This window comes from Sturnus vulgaris, chromosome 2 (assembly GCF_052056855.1).
Source record: "Sturnus vulgaris isolate bStuVul1 chromosome 2, bStuVul1.hap1, whole genome shotgun sequence".
Taxonomy (NCBI): domain Eukaryota; kingdom Metazoa; phylum Chordata; class Aves; order Passeriformes; family Sturnidae; genus Sturnus; species Sturnus vulgaris.
In genome coordinates, this window is record NC_142244.1 from 58,905,516 (window position 1) to 58,922,477 (window position 16,962).

Sequence of the window (16,962 nt, forward strand, 5' to 3'; positions counted from 1 at the left end):
AGTTCCTCAAAAACCCACCTATTTTAATTATTTTTATACTAACAAGAAAAAATATAGGTATCAAAATTTTAGGATAGCAAATTTATTTTTATTTATACCAGGACTTTCCTTTACTAGCTTAGTTATAGTACAGATGATCCTCCCTAAGACAGTATTTACGGACAAGGAAAAATAATTAAACATCAGGATATTTATTTTGCATACAAATATTTACAGAAAAATACTTACAAAAATTAAGTATTCAAATTTTAATTGACTTCACTTCAAAAAAGCTTAATGCTTTCATCTTATAAAAACATGTTGCCTTTACTGTGCTCAAATTTGCTATTCAGATCTCTGGATTTTCTTATGAGAGCTTTCTTCTGTGCTTCATCAAAGCGATTGACTTTGAGATCCTGCTCTCGGTCAAATGGCCTTCTTTCCTGAGGTTTGCTCTTTTCTTCAGATGCTTTGCTCTTCAGCTTCTTCTGGTGGATGTCCATGAGAGACTCTGACCTCTTTGACTCCTGGAAAAAATGAGGAGGAAGAGGAAGTAAAGTATTAAAGAATAACAACAACATACAGAAAATCCAAATGGAAATATTAAAGTCAGGAAGGCTAAAAATTCCAGAAGAAGATAGCTTAGTAACTGGATATAAAATGATAAATTTAGCATACATGGAGTAGAAAGTGTGAGCAATTTTGTCTAGAATAAAATACTAATAATTCACTGATGTAGATGGCCATAACATTGTAGATAGCCATGATATTGTTGAATCTCAGCAGACAATGCAGATAAATGATGAACTTAATGCAAAAGAAATATAAAAGTTGTTCTGACATTACTGGCAGAATGAAGACACCATGTCAAAAGAAATATCTCAAAGTACAGGCCAAGTTTCCTATACACATTCCCTAAGCACCTGGATTTGGTCACTGCTAGGGGCAGGAACAAGCTAGACATCCTTTTAATCTTTCATGCACAAAAGTGGGTTTTTAAATGTGTGCTCCCAATTTTCAATCATCTGCTGAAAGCCCACAGGACAAAGTCACAGGCTTGAGCTGGAGCATGTGTTTTGCCAACTCAAGGGCTTTAGCTGCACTTCTTAGAGAGCATGATCCAGCTCAAACACAACATAAAACTTCTGCTGATTTCACAAAGGAGCAGGATTAGCTCTCACAAGACCATGAGGCCCCTCATTTACTCAGATACAGTGCATTTGTGTATCTAAACCAACTCTCTCATCAAAAAGTGCAAAAGTTGAGCAGCTCTGTTTTCTCATGATTTTCCTTCACTTCCTGAGCAAACACTCACTACATCACATGCAAATAACAGCTTATGCATGTGTTAAGAAAAGATTCTCATGGAAAATATACAATACTTATTCATGATGTAACTGTGTTAGTGTTGACAAAATTGCACCAGAGAATGTATGTTACATCAGCATGGAAAGAAGAAACTACTTTAAGAATGAAATATGTTCTAGTGAAGTATCCTTGGTAAATGTCAGTGGAGAAAGAAATAGGAAAGAATAGAGGAAAAAACATTAAAAGAAAAATACCCAAAACAACCACCTGAAAATCAGAAAAGAACTGATTTAACAAAAAAGAAAAAACAAACAAAACAACAACCCAAGAAACATTGTTCTTGAACTTTGAGACAACTCCATGAATATTAGAAACAGCAAAGGCCTGTGTATGCTTTATTCCACCAATGGCACCGAGCAAAACCCATAGTTTTACATGAGAATTATTCTATTATATTCATAGTGACAGTAGAAACAGATGCTAAAGAAGAACCTTAAGACAGAATGCTAATAGCTCTGGATTTGCAAGTCTCTAAGTCAAGAGAAATATATGATTTAACGAACTAGAAATAAATTATCAGAAGTGCCAGATAAACCTGTAAAATAGGTCAAAGATGTGATTCTCAAGTTAATTGTCCTCTCAAAAGACAAAACTGCCTTCTATAGGAGTTCAGGCCATACATCAGGGAAGAACTGGAAGTAAGAGCTGTAAGGCAGGCAGTGGTCTACACACTCTAAGGGACAGGGCTGACATACAGAAAAGTGAGAGGGAATTTGACATGGAGTTCAGATTTCTAGTAATCAACATCTCTCTGTTAACATTATCTGCTCCTGTAGAGATTGAAAAAAACTACATGTAATGAAGTTATTGTAATGAGTACTGAATGTAATTAATGACAGAGGGTAATTAATGCAGTGACCTGCTTAGCCCATCAAGCCTCTTTTAGGTTAGTGCATTACGTTGGCCTAAAAGTTAAACCAGCACTATTGTTTTATTCTTGGGATGTCAGTAATTGGGTGAAGCAAGCTAATATTTGAATTAAGGTCCCAGCAACCATGTCCTGACATGAGGATGATTGAAGGAAAACACCATCTAAAACTGAGGCAATATACACAAACCCAAATTCTGTCACTTTGGAGAGGTCCCAATCCTGCTCTTGTTGACATTAATGCCAAGTGTTCTAATGTCTTAAAACAGCAGTAGGTTTGGGCACTAAAAGGGAAAACTGTAGTGGCATCACCATGGAAACCAGCAGCACTAGAAATGAGAACCAGAAGGAGAGTGAAGAACTAAAGGATATAGAAGAAGTATTTTGTGATTACACTTACGTTGTACGAAGTCACCTGCTCAATAAGCCTCTTGTCCCTCCCAGATAATACCATTTCTTCATTATCCTTACTGCTTGACTTTTTTGCCTCTTCTCTTTCCTGATGAGTAGAAGAAAACCACATGTTACAGTAATCAGAATGTCTGAAGTAAAAAGCAAGCAAATCTATATCTACTTTAATTAAATCTGGAGGGTAAAGTCCATGATAGAGGCCACCAAATATTTTCTGCTCAGCTTGATAGACGAAATTGGACATGCTAATTGGAAAGTCAATGAGCTGATACAGAGTATCTGACTCCTGCAAAAGGGGGCAGAAATAAATGCATATCAATGATATTTAATGTTGTTACTTCATTGCCTTTATCTTTAAGCCTGAATTAGTAAATTTCGATAACAAAGAAAAATCTGGGAAAGAAAATTTCAGTGAACAACCCCCAGTATCTTTACTTTGTTTTCACAGAACATCAGTAACACCTACTGCCTGCAGGTGTATATGAATGAATAAATAAATGCTCACCTTGGCTTTTCTCTCTCTGTCAGCTGGAGTATCTGTCCAAATAGATCTATCACCTGATTTGTCATCAGCTCGTCTCTTGAATGTTCTTGGGCCAAATCCAAAGCTTTTCAACTCAGGTGGAAGCTCTGTCATCCACGATTCCCTGGTAACTTGTTTGGGTTCATCCTTTGCAAAAGTAGCAGGGGTGGAGGGAAGAGTGAAAAAAGCATAATCAAAAATTACTGCCTGAATCTCTTGGGTTCCAGCAGAAATCATAGACTTTTTTTCTTTGTGTTAATACATGCATTAATGTAGCATGCCAAGCAGAACTGCAGCCAGGTTTACACAGAAACAGGCAAAGAGAAAGACAAATACATTCCAGCAACAAAATACAAGAAATTAAGAAATCCAACTTACGCTGTCTGCTGAAGTAAGCTTTTCCTTCATTCTCTGAGCTCTGCGTTCAAACTCTTCAGCCACATCAGACTCCACTGGTCCTTTTGCAGGCATTGGGCCTATAAAATTGTCTTCATCCTCGCTACTATCTGTCAGCTTCCAAAAAGAAAACATTTATTTCAAACAGTGTTAAGAGCATCAAGAATCACTTGAGCTTTATAGAATTGGAAAGACTTTGTCTAGAAGAGCATATAAACCTAACACAACACATTTCCCAGACAAAAACCTGGATTAGAACTCCAGATTAGACCTGTTCTAGCACTTGAACACGGATACTTCATCTCCATTTTGCCAAAAGCAGCATCTCTTGTCTGAGGCAAGACTGCTGGTAAAGGCAGTGGCAGCACACAAAGCCCTGCTACTTCTTATTGTTCTGCATGCATCCATGCAGCCTCTGTGGCCCTGGGTAAATCTGGAACACACAAGCATACAACTTCCATATTTTGGGCTTTACCATCACTAGCAACATTTGGATGCGTTTCCCTAATAAGGATCACAATTTCACAATGCAAAAACTGTCTTGATCTCAGATCTGTAAGGATGCCAGACAGATTGAAGTGCAAGGTAGGGTACCAGTGGCACACATAGTACTATGCCCGTGTGTGTACAGCATCTCCAACTAATTCCTTGGCTCTGTCATTTACTTCTTCGATTCCTCATGGATCCCTTCAGGAAGAACTTCTTCACTGCAAGGATTATCAAGCATTGGAACAGGCTGCCAAGGAGGTGGTGGAGTCACCATTCCTGGAAGTGTTCAGAAAATGACTGGATGTGGCCCTTAGTGCCATGGTCTAGTTGACAAGGTGGAGATGGGTCAAAGGTTGGACTCAACGATCCAGGAAGTCTTTTCCAACTTAATGATTCCATGATTCTGACATAACATTCTAAGCAATCTTTTGGAGGAGGGCTAAAAAATAAGTTTGTTAGGGACTAGATGTCAATAAAAATCTTCCTAGTTGCCAGGGGTTGTACAGAAAGCTCACTGGTGCCTTCCTCCAAATTCAAACACTACAGATGTGGATGTAAGAAAAACTAGGCAGAAAATGGTGATGCCACACCACTGTGGGAGCAAAGCTAAGGTTCCCAATATCCACAAAAGTGCCATGATTTTGCTACAGTCTGACTGTGCGTGATAAGGCAATGGGAGTAGGATGACAAGGCTGTGTAGCCAGGAAGCACAAAGCATTACTTGAGAATACACAAGGTGGTGAGTCATTACATTCACTAAAGCAAAGTGAAGAGTCAGCATGCTTCTAAAGACGTACTTGAATACAAAATAATTAAATATTTTTTTTAAAAGACAACAAGAAATTACTCATATTCAAAAATAAGAAAAATAGTATTATTAGGAGGAGGTAATAAAAAGATAATTATTAGGAAAAGAAAAAAGGTAAGTTCTTTAATACCAGTAAAAAAGCTGATGCTAGAAGATGTATTTATGAGAAAATAGACTTCTTTGTTTGCAAAATACAAAAACAGACTGGTTTTGACATCTTTGCCTCAAGAGATTTGTAACTATGATAAATTGCTTAATCATTATTTGGAGTTATAAGACGATGAGTACCTCCGAAATGTCAGATAATCATTCTGCACGATGAATTACAACACTACTCAATGCAGGAGGCTGGAGAATTACATGCTTTGCAACTACTAACCAAAAAAAGTGAAGTTTCAGAGCAGCCTTTGCATCATTCCTTCCTAGCGTGTCTAGCATCTTCCATAGTGTCTGGGAGTTAAATGTAAAAATGTAAGTATTTTAAAAATCAATAGAATAACTGTCATTCTCCCAAGAAATTAACATATTCAGTTTATCATAGCATGAGAGAGATTCACTTCCCTAAGTACTGGTATCCAGCACTATTTTTGGTGTCTTAGGTCTCCTGCCTGGTTAAGATGTGCTGCTCAAGAAGGGCACAACCCTCTCTAAAAGTGTTACTCTCTTATTCTCTACCTGCCAGGCCCTCCCATAGGCAATCTGGATCCCTCAGAATGGTACTGGAAGCCCACGTTTAGGGAGCTCAATCTTGCCCACAGCTGTATTTTATCACACGTCTTGTTCCCGAATGTTCTTTAGTAGCACATGCATTATTTTGCAAGCAGGGATGGCAGACTACAGAACTTCTACCTAGTTTTTACCTAACATAACCAGAAAAGCCAAAAAGCATGAACCAAAAAGGTGTGTCAGTGTCCTGCACCACCTCACTCCCACTTACAGGTATCATCCTGCAATTGCAAAGAACAGTTTAGTGACACTGCAATACCATTCTTGATTGTATTCTTTTGGATAAACTTATTTAAAGGTTGTAGTCACTAGTAAACATCTTTAAGGAGGGGAAGATGTGTTTTCTGCCTGCAGTTTGGCATGCCAAGATTGCTTGTGTTCAGTGAGTGCACCATCTATTTAACAGCAAAAACACAGCAAACCAGACCAGTCTTTTCGGTTTCTCTTTTTTTAAAGGCTTATTTATGCTCCAGTATTTGACTCCAGCAAAAATATGCCAGATGCTTTCTGGTCCAAAATTAAACTGTCATCCTGAGAAGTAGGTCTGGTAGTCTCTTTCAGGCTGCAACTTTTTTAACCATTTCAGATAGCTTGTACTAAAACAAAAGGCTTGTCTTTTCACAAACCTGGGGACGGGATTCTGATGAAACAGACGGTCCTATGAAACATCTGCTACTCCTGGTGTCCTCTGAAGGTTTCTTAAAGCCAGGTGGTAATGCAGGACCTATAATGGGCCTTGACAGTGGGAAAAAAAAAAGGGGGAAAAAAACCCTTGATTTTTCAGTTGAGGGGAAAAATATAACAGATCAATATAAAAATACAAATCAAACATTGATGAGAAGACGACTTTCCTTCCTCCCTGTGCCAACTGTGACCCTGTGCACAAATACTGTAGAAATAACAGAATAAGAGTGTCTCCATTTTCCAGGAAGACCTGTGCAAACAGTTTTGATGTAAAAAAACCCAGGAAAGTTGCAGCATATAGTCAAGGAAATCCACTATTTTCTTCCCTAGGTTCCTTCACCAGATTTAGGAGCAATGAAAGGTGACAAGACAAATACACTCTCCTCCTTTGCAATTAACAAACCAAATTTTGTTCTTCTTGTCTCACACCTCCTTTCATTGTCCTTTAATAAGCAGAAACAGTGAACTGCTCTGATTTTATTTCACCTTGGAGTGGGAAAGAGAGAAGCAAAGTTTTGTGAGTCCGGGTAACTTCACTGATTTATTTTTAAATAGCAGCTCTGCAAGCAATGTTGACTCAGTTGTCTCCACAAACACAGAAAGGTGAGAATCGTTTCTCAGTGGTGAAAAGAATACTACAAACTGTGCTCAAAGAAACTGTCCTTGCTGTATTGAAAGTCTTTTGAATGCGGGTTCCTCTTAATAATCCAGCATAATATTCTTTAAAGCTAATAAAAATTAATTAAAAACCCAAACAGCTGTCATCTGAAGACATAACCAAGTGACAGTATCCTCCCAACGTAACAGCAGACTTTGTTTATCAAGACCTTCAGTTCTGAGCTTTAGGTTATCAAAAGTAACAACACCTGAATTGAATTTGCTTATTATGGCCTTTACTCAATCCCAGGTCATCTAATCAGTACAGCTCTGCTGTACTGATATTATTGTCAGGGTTTAAAGAGGGGAAATAAAAGACACAAATTCTCACTGAAGAACCAACCAGAGATATACAGACATGAGCAACAAATATGAACTCAGACCAGTACAAGGGCACTGGTGTGATTTTAAACCCAGGCAAGAAATCTGGGATAATTCTGAAGTTCCACCCCCACCTAGCTGCTGCAGTTTTATCTTCCTTCCTTCCTGACTACTTTCTTGTTAAGACCTTGTTTTAAATTCCTAACGTAATTTAAAGAGATTGAGTTTAGACTTACACAGATATAGCAAAAAAAATCTTTTCTTTTAGTATACAAGTACCTTTATTCTGCATGGAGAGACAGATAAACCAAACTATAAAAAAAGGTCTCTACTGAAATATATACGAACATGTCTGTTGTGGGCTGTATCTATGCAGCCTGTGAAAAAGAACGAATTTGAAATGCTCTGCCTCGATTCTGTCACAGCTCAAAGGCTCTTTAGGGAACATAAAAGTCGTTCTCATATTCATTCTTCCCATGCTTTCCACTTCTTATGCTTTTTCTTTTCCCCCACATGAACATCTCTTTGGTCTTTCCTCAGCAGTACACAGGTAACATGATCCTTGACAGTTTCCTGGATGTCCAAAGAGTCTCTGAACAGGTGAATTAAACCTAAATACTAATAATATTAATACTAATAAAATACTAATAATATTAATACTAATAAAACGTAAATACTAGTAATATTTTAACTCTTATAATATATTCACTCTAATAATATATTAACTACTAATAAGTAACTGGTAAACACATTTTACTGCTGTAGGCAGTTTCAGTACTTATACATGTCAAAAATATCCCCCAAACTTACGGACTAAGCGTTAATTTAAGGAATATTGGATTTCATATATGGCAAAGACTGTTCTCCAGTTGTTGGGCTTGGAAGTCCTTGCTAATGCATATTTTGAGGTGAGTATTTCAGCATTCTTCTGATGTGTAACGTAAATTTTTTTAAGATCACCTTTGCTCTTTACATCGTTGCTTGATGTGTGAACACTTCAGAAGTATTTATGAATGCTGCACTTCTGTCTAATATTGATAAACAGTAATATAATATAACTGAAGGAAATCTTTTCACATACATATTTTACACTGGAATCATTCAAACCATTTTCAACAAGCTGCAGACTGCCACATGAGCTGCCCCTAATCGTGACCATGTTGCTCTGACATGTCTGGAAAAGATTTAAGAGAATAAAAGCTTTTCTAAAAGAACGACTATGTCACACAGAACTGATAAACAGCCTGTCCATACACTGAAACAAACGACCTGCATTTGTTTCAATTATTCATGGCTCACTTGGCAGCTGGCAATCTGCTCAAGGCTAAGGGCAATGCAGCAGGCAGACAGCAGCATTGTGTCTGAGCCCTGCACAGCTTACCCGCCTCCCAGACTCCCAGGTGTGTGTGGGTGGAAGACAGACAAGGCTCTTCCCACACATCACACCGTTCCCACCTATTCAGGCAATCAGGCTGGGTGCAAAACAGCTCTCCTCAATCTGCTTTCTCAGAGCGTGCTAGGAGAAATTGTATGGTGAGGTAGGAAAAAACAATACACAGAGTGCCAAGTGCCTTCTACTGCTTTAATCTATCATCACAGACACAGAGCAGACTCTTGCCTCAATGCCACAGAATCACACAATATTCGGAGTTGGAAGGGAACCACAAGGATCATCAAGTCCAACTCTTGAATGAATGGCCCCTTCCTCTTCCATTTTACCATGAGTATTCATGTCAAAAATCAAGAAAGCAAGGCTACCTCTGCTGATATTAGAAGCTACAAGCATTTATTTTTTTTTAATAGACAATACATTATTTTTAATGACCTGCTAAATTTTATAGTTAAAATAATACTTTGTGCATACAGAACACAAGAAAAAGGAAAACAAAATAAGTTACTTGTGGGACCATCAAAGCACCAAACAATTCCACAACTACAGGAGTTTTTTGATTACAGCACAGTGTAACCAAATGTACACAAGAAAGATACTTCCAAATAACCTTAGTTATATACATTTTTACTTAGTTACATAAACTTTATGCTGCCAAGCATCATAAAAATTCATGCAAACTGAAAAAAAAAAGATTAACTTTGAAATTTCTTTTGGGATGATGTATTACACACACAATTCAACAGTAAACTGAGTCATTTTCCTGGAACTGAAAACACATACCTGACAGAGAAGTATTATTTAATCTACCAGCTCCCTATTGCTCTGAGGAAGATAAAAGTGATCAAGGCACTCTTGTACTTCTCATCAGGAAGTATCCCCTTGGAAGCACCAATTCCACTCTAGACTATAATTTCAAACTATAGAAGGAAGAACACAGATTGATGTAAGGACTAAAAGGCTGTGAGACACGGTTGAGTCCTGTATAGACAATCCATAATAATATTTTTTTGGGGGGAAGTATTTTACAACTGTAAACAATCAAATGGAAAGCTTCCTGATAGAAACCATAAATAAAGCTTATTTGTGTAGACCTGACAGCCTCTTTTCTAAAAACCTACAGTGCTCAGAGTAATTCTGTACCTGGAGACATGTAAACAATAATCCTTGATGCATTAGCAAATGATGTATCTTGCACCACACACAAGGTAATTGCCCCAGTCCCTCACAGACCAGAATGAACTACGGGTCCTTGTATCTGTAATTTGTTTTTTTCTCCACTGATCTGAGACCTATCAAAAGAAATGGAGGAAATTTGACATGCAAAATACTTCTCAGAAAATTTACATTAGTTCTCTTACTCTCCTTCCAACCTGGTCTAGGAGGGCTGTGTGCTCTGTTTCAAGGGAATGCTGTTTCTTGTCCTCAGAAAATGGAGGAAGCATTAGCTCTAATCATCTCAGTCTCAAGTGCACAACTGAAATGTTCTGTAATAGTGACACAAAATATTTAATCTAAAATAATTGTGTTTTAAGGAAAAGAATCTGAATATAATTCCATTTTAATTACCTCTCTGGAGAATCATCCTGTTTTTTAAATCCAGGAGGAAGAGCTGGCCCAAAAAAGCCATCATCATCATCATCGTCTTCATGAATTCTTTTTGGCTTTCTGCAAATACAGATTTCACTTAATTATTACCTTGACATGCATAGCAATTATCTGCATTTTAAAAAGGAAAAAAACCACATAAAATTATTTCATAGGGTCTTCTGTACTAAAAATCCTGCTGTTACCAAGGAAACAGTGCAAAAGGATGCAAAATGATTTGAAGCAATTAAAAAATGGGGACTAGAAGATTTACTTAAAAAACATTCTGACATTTAAAAAAAGAAAAGAAAAATTTAAAAAACCCACTAAGAATGCTTTTGCTGTAGAAAGAAGTTTAGTATAATATTGAAATACCATTTTCTAGTCACAAAGTAATCTAAAATTCAGTACACTTCTTTCTCCATTTTTATACACTGTCTGCATTTTGAGTAGTAATTTTCCTGCTCAATTCTAATTAGGTGAAAAACTATTGGCTAAGAAAACAAGAAAAAAAATGAATAATAATTACTCTAGCACTCACTAAGATGGCATAATGGCCTTCAAGTCTCTTATACAAGGCTTAGAGCAAACACACACAAATTCTTATTACAGCAATTGTGAGTAATCAACCCAAGAAATGAGGGTATCTGCAGACTCCTGTTACTTGCTAAACAATTCAGTTTTTTTTTCATTAGCGTTGACTTTATGAATGCATAAATTCACGTCCATGAACAGGTCCTACGGCCTCTCAAAGACAGCTAGTACACCAAAACCAGGGCAAAATTCAAGTACTGAATACTTATGTACATGGTAAGTGGTGTGTGTCTTTAGCATAAACATGGAAATTTGCAGAACTAAATTAAAACATATAAATGCAGAGATCTGATTTGCCCAAATAACTTAATTCCACCATAGAGTGTCAAACAGGTCAGCTGAACATTCTTGGCCATGAAGAACATGGAGAACACATAATCAAAAGTTTTTTACACGAGTACAGAGTTTACCTTTTTTATACAACATTGTCCCTTTCTCATAAGTTAGACAGACACATTACATTTGCAATTAAATTTGTAAATACAAAAATAAACCAAAAATATACTCACTTGGCTGCTGGATCTCCTTCTGTCTCCTCTTCAGAATCTCTGTTTGTGTCTCTGGGTAGAGGAAGAGATTCTGAGTCGTCATCACTCTCTGGAGTTTCTGAGCTACAACTGCTTTTATAGTCTGGAGGCAGTGCTGGTCCTGCAACTGAACATCCAGAGTTATTTGGGATCATAAAATCACAGAATGGTTTGGGTTAGAAGGGATCTTAAAGATTACCTAGTTCCAATCTCTCTGCCATGGGCAGAGAACCTTCTACTAGACCAGGTTTAATAAGGATCCCTACTAAACCTTTCAAATGAGTATGATCTATCGTGGCATTTCCAAAACACATATTTACTTGGAATTAAGTTTACTCAATCACTGCTCTCCCTAGCATTTAGAGAAGATATCTAAACAAACTTATAGAAGTTACTTCCTTCAGCACCCTATTTCCATTTCCAACAACCTGCCTTGAACTGTTCTGACTTAGGACATTACTAATTCTTTACTACACGAGCATCCTCTGGAACAGGACTAGAAAGCCCTGTTTTATATAATAACTAATGTAAAATGGATGTGGCATAAACTAGTATATTTAAAAGAAACACTTTAATAAAGCATCTGAAGCTTACTAGTGAAGAAACACATCATCTGTACATATCCAGAGTGGGAGAACATAAATTATTAAATGTGAGCATTTGTGACCATAAAGTATTAAATTAATTGCCAGCCTGATTTAGGAATGGTTTAATGATTAAGGTTATTCCCAGTTCAGCTAAATGTGAACAACAGGGACAGATTTAAGTACTCTGCTGAAAAGGGTATGATTTAGGCATTCAGAGAATGAATTCAAAGAATTATTGCTGTCAGAAGGCCAGGGCAGCGGATGGAGCTCTCATGCTCCAGTAAAACCCTCATCCTCTGGGGTAATATCTCAGCAAAAGTAAAATTCAGACACTAACACTGCTATCAGGCCTGAACTGTTTCTGGCACTGTGTCCACCAGCAGACACTGATCTTTAGAGATTTATTTGGATACAGTACCATGTGCAATGGGTCCAGAAGCAGCTCAGCCATTGATCCTATCATCAAACGCCCTCCAAACAAGACCCGTAACACAGATACCCTCACAGGCTGATCAACAAGGAGTCAGCTAGAGCAAGAAAAAAAACAGCAATGTCCCAAGGTAAGAGGCTTTCCCAAACCAGGGCAAGGCACCCATTTACACACACTACAAACAGCTCACATTCCCATGTAATGGATATTTGATTCTACTGATGATTTAGCAGCCTGACACACAGACTCATTCCTCCTCTTAATATCTCAAGCACTGAGTACAAGACTTGCAGAACAGCGAGGTGTTTTGGTGAGGAAGAGACATTGTTCCCTTTATGAACAGTCAAGGGTCAGATGAAAAGATAAATGGTACCAGGAAATTAGATCTCCTACTGAAGATCTACAACTTTTTGATAGTACAATATTATGGTTCCATTGTTAGCTGACAAAGGCTAGGCAGAAATCAAGTCCTTTGAGTGAGCTTCACAAAGCTTTTAATCATCGTTAGCACAAGACACAAGGACAGTCCACTAGTTACAAAGCATTCAGGCAGATCTGCCTTCATTGTTTCCTGTTTTAATGGAAAAGGCTTTAACTGGGACATACAAATCCATTTCGGCATTAGGAAGGAAAAAACCCAACCAACAAACCACTTCTCTCAGAAAAACACAAACACAACACCCTAGCCTGTAAAGGTAAAATAAGTTCAAGATTAAAGGAAACAAACAGATGAATGATAAGTAGGAATAAAAACTGCTATCAAGAAGTCTCCTCTTTCACTACGAAAAGCACTACTTGAATTAAAACACTCAAAACCCAGATAAAGACAACTGCTTTCTCCAGCCACCTGGTACCCTGACATCATGCCAACAGACATTATTTGCTCTAAATGCAAAAGAAAAGGCTTGGAGTGGAAGGAACAAACTCAGATACAATTTGATGAGTCTGATACTAGAGAGGAAGAGAGAAATTAGGCGTAGTTTTGTGAGCTGCACAACTCATAAGACCAAACCTATTTAAAGGAGACTGGCTTCACTGGCATGTTCAACACCAGGACTAACACATATACTTTCATCCCAATTCCTCTCCGTTATGTTGGCAAAACTGTTTGTATAGGCTATGCAATAAGTTGGATCAGAGAACTTAAAAGGCATTAAAAAAACACTGCAAACCACAGCACTCTCCTGAAAGAACTGTTTGTTTGTGGAACTGCAGCCTAAGCAGGAAAACCAAAAATTAAACAGAGACTGACTAATGAAGGGAAAATGGCATTTAAAGCTTGAGGAAGAAAAAGTCATTGGATATGGTGAAAAGAAATTAGAGGAAAGAGACTTGGGATTAAAAATTAATATGATCATGGTACTGACTAACAATCAGCACAGGCAAAGATACAGCTAGGGATCAGATGGTTTGAGGAGCCACAAGAAAGAGCAGAAAGATAGGAATGGAAATTGCTAAACGTAAATTCTGGGAGCAAAGAAAGAAAAGGATGAGGAAGGAGGTCAAGATCTAATCAGAAATCTGTGAAATTCCCCAAAAGCCACAGAAAAGTGGAAAAATACAGACAAAAGGAGCAACGGAGGAGTCAGGAAACTAAACTTAACGAGGTGAGAAGGATAAATAAATGTAGCAATGGCAGAGCAACAGAAAAGTGACAAAGTAACAAAGCTCAGAACAATTCAGAGCAGGACAATGGGATAAAAAAGAATGAGAAGAAAATGTGGGGGATAGTGAGGAGAGAAGCAGTGAGACTGAAGTGAATGTTTCACAGCTACTAGAAGTGATCATCCTACTAATGAGTTTGATCTTGTGACTATCTGCCTGAAAATTAAGTCAATTCAATTCAGAAACCAAATTAAAAGCTACTTTTTTGTTTTGCTAGGGTTATTTCTGCGGTATTTGGGGATTCTAAGCAATCTACCACACCATCAGACACTTACTGGGAAGCTCTCAAGGACAGACAAGGCCTTTCAGCTCCAGCACAGCGGCAGATCAACCCAGACATACCAACACACCCCTATTGTAACAAATTTGGCCTCAATGTTGAAACAAACAAAACTCCCTTCTGCACCTCTGGTTATTTTTAGCTATTCCCCAGCACTTCTCTCCTGCTGGTACAAGGACAGCCAAGAGGCAGGAACAAATGGGCCAAAGAAGTATGATTCCTCCAGCAGGAGCACAGTTACTCCAGCTTCAAAGCACAGTTATGAAGTGAAGAATCAGGAAATGTGTGTGTCTCACGGGTTGGACAAGCTGAAGAAGGTAAAGGATTTACCAGGAATGGGCTTTTGGGTCTGTCCAGCTACCATTTGCTTCCATCCTGTTCCCAATTAAGGGTCACAGAAATATTATTAGCATTAATTCTCTGACACCAGAGGTAGTCCATGGGGAATGTGGTTTTTCCCACGGTAACAACACCAGTGGGTATTGTGGGAGAAAGTGTCTGGATGCTTGAATCCAGAAGGGTGGTAGGAGTGGGGCTCAAGGGGGCTGAGATATTTGCTACTGACTGTTATGCACATCAGCCTGCACAAGGGTATAAAATGCTGCTGGCAACTGAGCCAACTAGCCTCCCAAAGTTGGATTGACTCCAGAAGGAATGTACTAGCAATAAATCTAATCACAATTATATTTAATCACCCTCCTATTTCTTGTGTCTGTCTGAGAGCCTTCTCTTGTGCTTGAGAGTTTTCTCTGCCACAGGCTGCTTAAAGTCCTACTTTACTGGAGCTGGGAGACAGAAACTATGAAAGTAGACTCAAAAAACAAGTGCTCTTCAAGAAAAGCAATGAGCAGCTCAAATATCAGTGAGACTACCACAACAGGAAAAAATTGGAAAAGCTGTTCAGCTTTAAAAGGTGAAGCATCTCTTAAAATAGTTAGAAAACACAGGGGAAATTGTTACAGAACAAATTCTAGGCCCATTTGACTCAAGACCCAGCAAGTGTTGCAGCACAGAAGGTGCTGGTGACAGCCCCACCATGTGATTTTTGTCACTCCAGGTGCAGGGCTCCAGATGGAGCTGTACTTCTGTACAGCAAAGTATGTTATGCCAAAGTCCTTGCTCTCCTTTTTTCCTCTGCACTGCAGTAGTCTGCCTCATGGGGTGAGCAGGGACTCTTCGCTGCTGTAAGTCAAAGTCAGGAAAAGTTTGTGAAAATTACAAAAAACAAACAACCTGCCAGTAGCTAGAGTTTGGGGTTATTGTTTGTTTGTTTTCAAAGGCAAATAAATTCTTTCACCCACTTCACACAGAAACCTCCAAGCAGATCTTGGATCAGTTGCCAGTGCAACTGTAATAGCATGGAACTGATTTACACTGGGACAAAGAGGGGACAAACTCAGCTGAGTAACTTAGACTAGACACTGCCAAAACACCTGATATCACAAACGCACAGACTAGGGATAAGTTTAACTTGTTTTGTTCATACACGATACAGATACTTGCAGCATGCATCAGTGTGTTGATGGAAAGTGAATAAATAAGTCACTAACACAGATATGGCCAGAAAAGGCAGCACCGGCTCGTGTAGTCAGGGCTTCCTCACAAAGCCGAGATATGGACCCAGAGCTTGATGTTACCATGGTGTCAGCTAATGCAGCAGCTTTGTATCTCTTGCTATTGCTCCCTCTTCTGGATTAAAAAATTAGAGAGCAGACAAGCACAAACCTTTCCCATCAGAGCTGTTTTCTTTGGAGTAACTGAACTGTCAGTGCCACACTGCTAGAAACTGAATATATGCACTAGTGCCTTGAACCTGGATTAAAGGCAAGGAGTGCAAACGCTCAAAGTGCTGCTTCCAGAGATATTACTGACAGAGAACATGCAAGAATTTTAGTGGGGGAACTGAGCTCCACTGCAAGAGAGCTAGCCTGGCAGTCACCTGGTCTCGGGGGATCCCACTTCTGATGTGACAGCTCTCAACATGAGAGACCCTGGCAGGCGAGGCATCACAGCCCCACTGACCGGCAGGCTGCTCCACATTCTGAGCTACACTGCCTGGAAAACCACAGCCGATGAAGTGGTTTGGCTTGGCCAAGGAAAGCACGCTGCACAGGCCCAGCCTCTCCTTTTTTACCCACTAATCTCACACTTGGAGCTGCTGAAGAGCACGGGCATCAAAGCGCACACGACACTTGAGCGAAACAAAAATAAGTGACTCAAAGCAGTATTTTTCTAAAAAGAATTTTAGAGTTATGAAACTGCAGCATTCCATCGCATGTAGCGTTTTGTTTTATTTTCCGGGAAAAGTCACTGTAATAACCCTCTCGGGAAGTTTAGCTGCAGCCAGGTGCCGCACTGGCGGTGCACACCCCGCGCTGTGACACACCGGGCTGCGGAGCCCCACTCTCCCATCCACGGAGACAGACCTTCCATCCCGCGCTGTGGAACACGGGCCGCAGATCCCCGCTATCCCACCCTGTGCTCTCACCCTGGCTGAAGTCCTCGCCCGGCTCGGCCTCGGCGCGGCGCGGGAAGCCGGGCGGCAGCGCGGGGCCGATGAGCTGGCGGGCCATGGCGAGGCGGGCTCCGGGGGCAGCCCGGCCGCTATCCCCGTCCCGCTCCGCTTCCCTGCTCCCGCCCCTGCGGCGCTCCCGGATGACGCCGCGCCCGCC

General features: G+C 39.4%; 1 protein-coding gene across 1 annotated transcript; it reads right to left on the bottom strand.

Annotated features, from left to right (window-relative positions):
- Positions 1-66: 66 nt before the first annotated feature.
- On the bottom strand, positions 67-16,942 carry GPALPP1 (GPALPP motifs containing 1). The gene is made up of 8 exons (XM_014895404.2): positions 16,779-16,942; positions 11,311-11,455; positions 10,190-10,288; positions 6,195-6,303; positions 3,528-3,662; positions 3,132-3,296; positions 2,616-2,714; positions 67-506 (listed from the first exon to the last, which is right to left on the bottom strand). Exons 1-8 carry the CDS (start codon positions 16,861-16,863, stop codon positions 288-290), a joined length of 1,056 nt encoding a protein of 351 aa, XP_014750890.2. The 5' UTR covers positions 16,864-16,942; the 3' UTR covers positions 67-287.
- Positions 16,943-16,962: the final 20 nt, after the last annotated feature.

What these genes read in the sequence shown, in the direction of transcription:
- GPALPP1 (XM_014895404.2), bottom strand. Translation starts at nt 16,863, where the DNA reads ATGGCCCGCCAGCTCATCGGCCCCGCGCTGCCGCCCGGCTTCCCGCGC. An exon ending in GAAGGAGATCCAGCAGCCAA is followed by an intron (nt 10,289 to 11,310) that starts GTGAGTATATTT and finishes CTGTATTTGCAG; the next exon opens with AAAGCCAAAAAGAATTCATG. An exon ending in AGCTTACTTCAGCAGACAGC is followed by an intron (nt 3,297 to 3,527) that starts GTAAGTTGGATT and finishes ACTTTTGCAAAG; the next exon opens with GATGAACCCAAACAAGTTAC.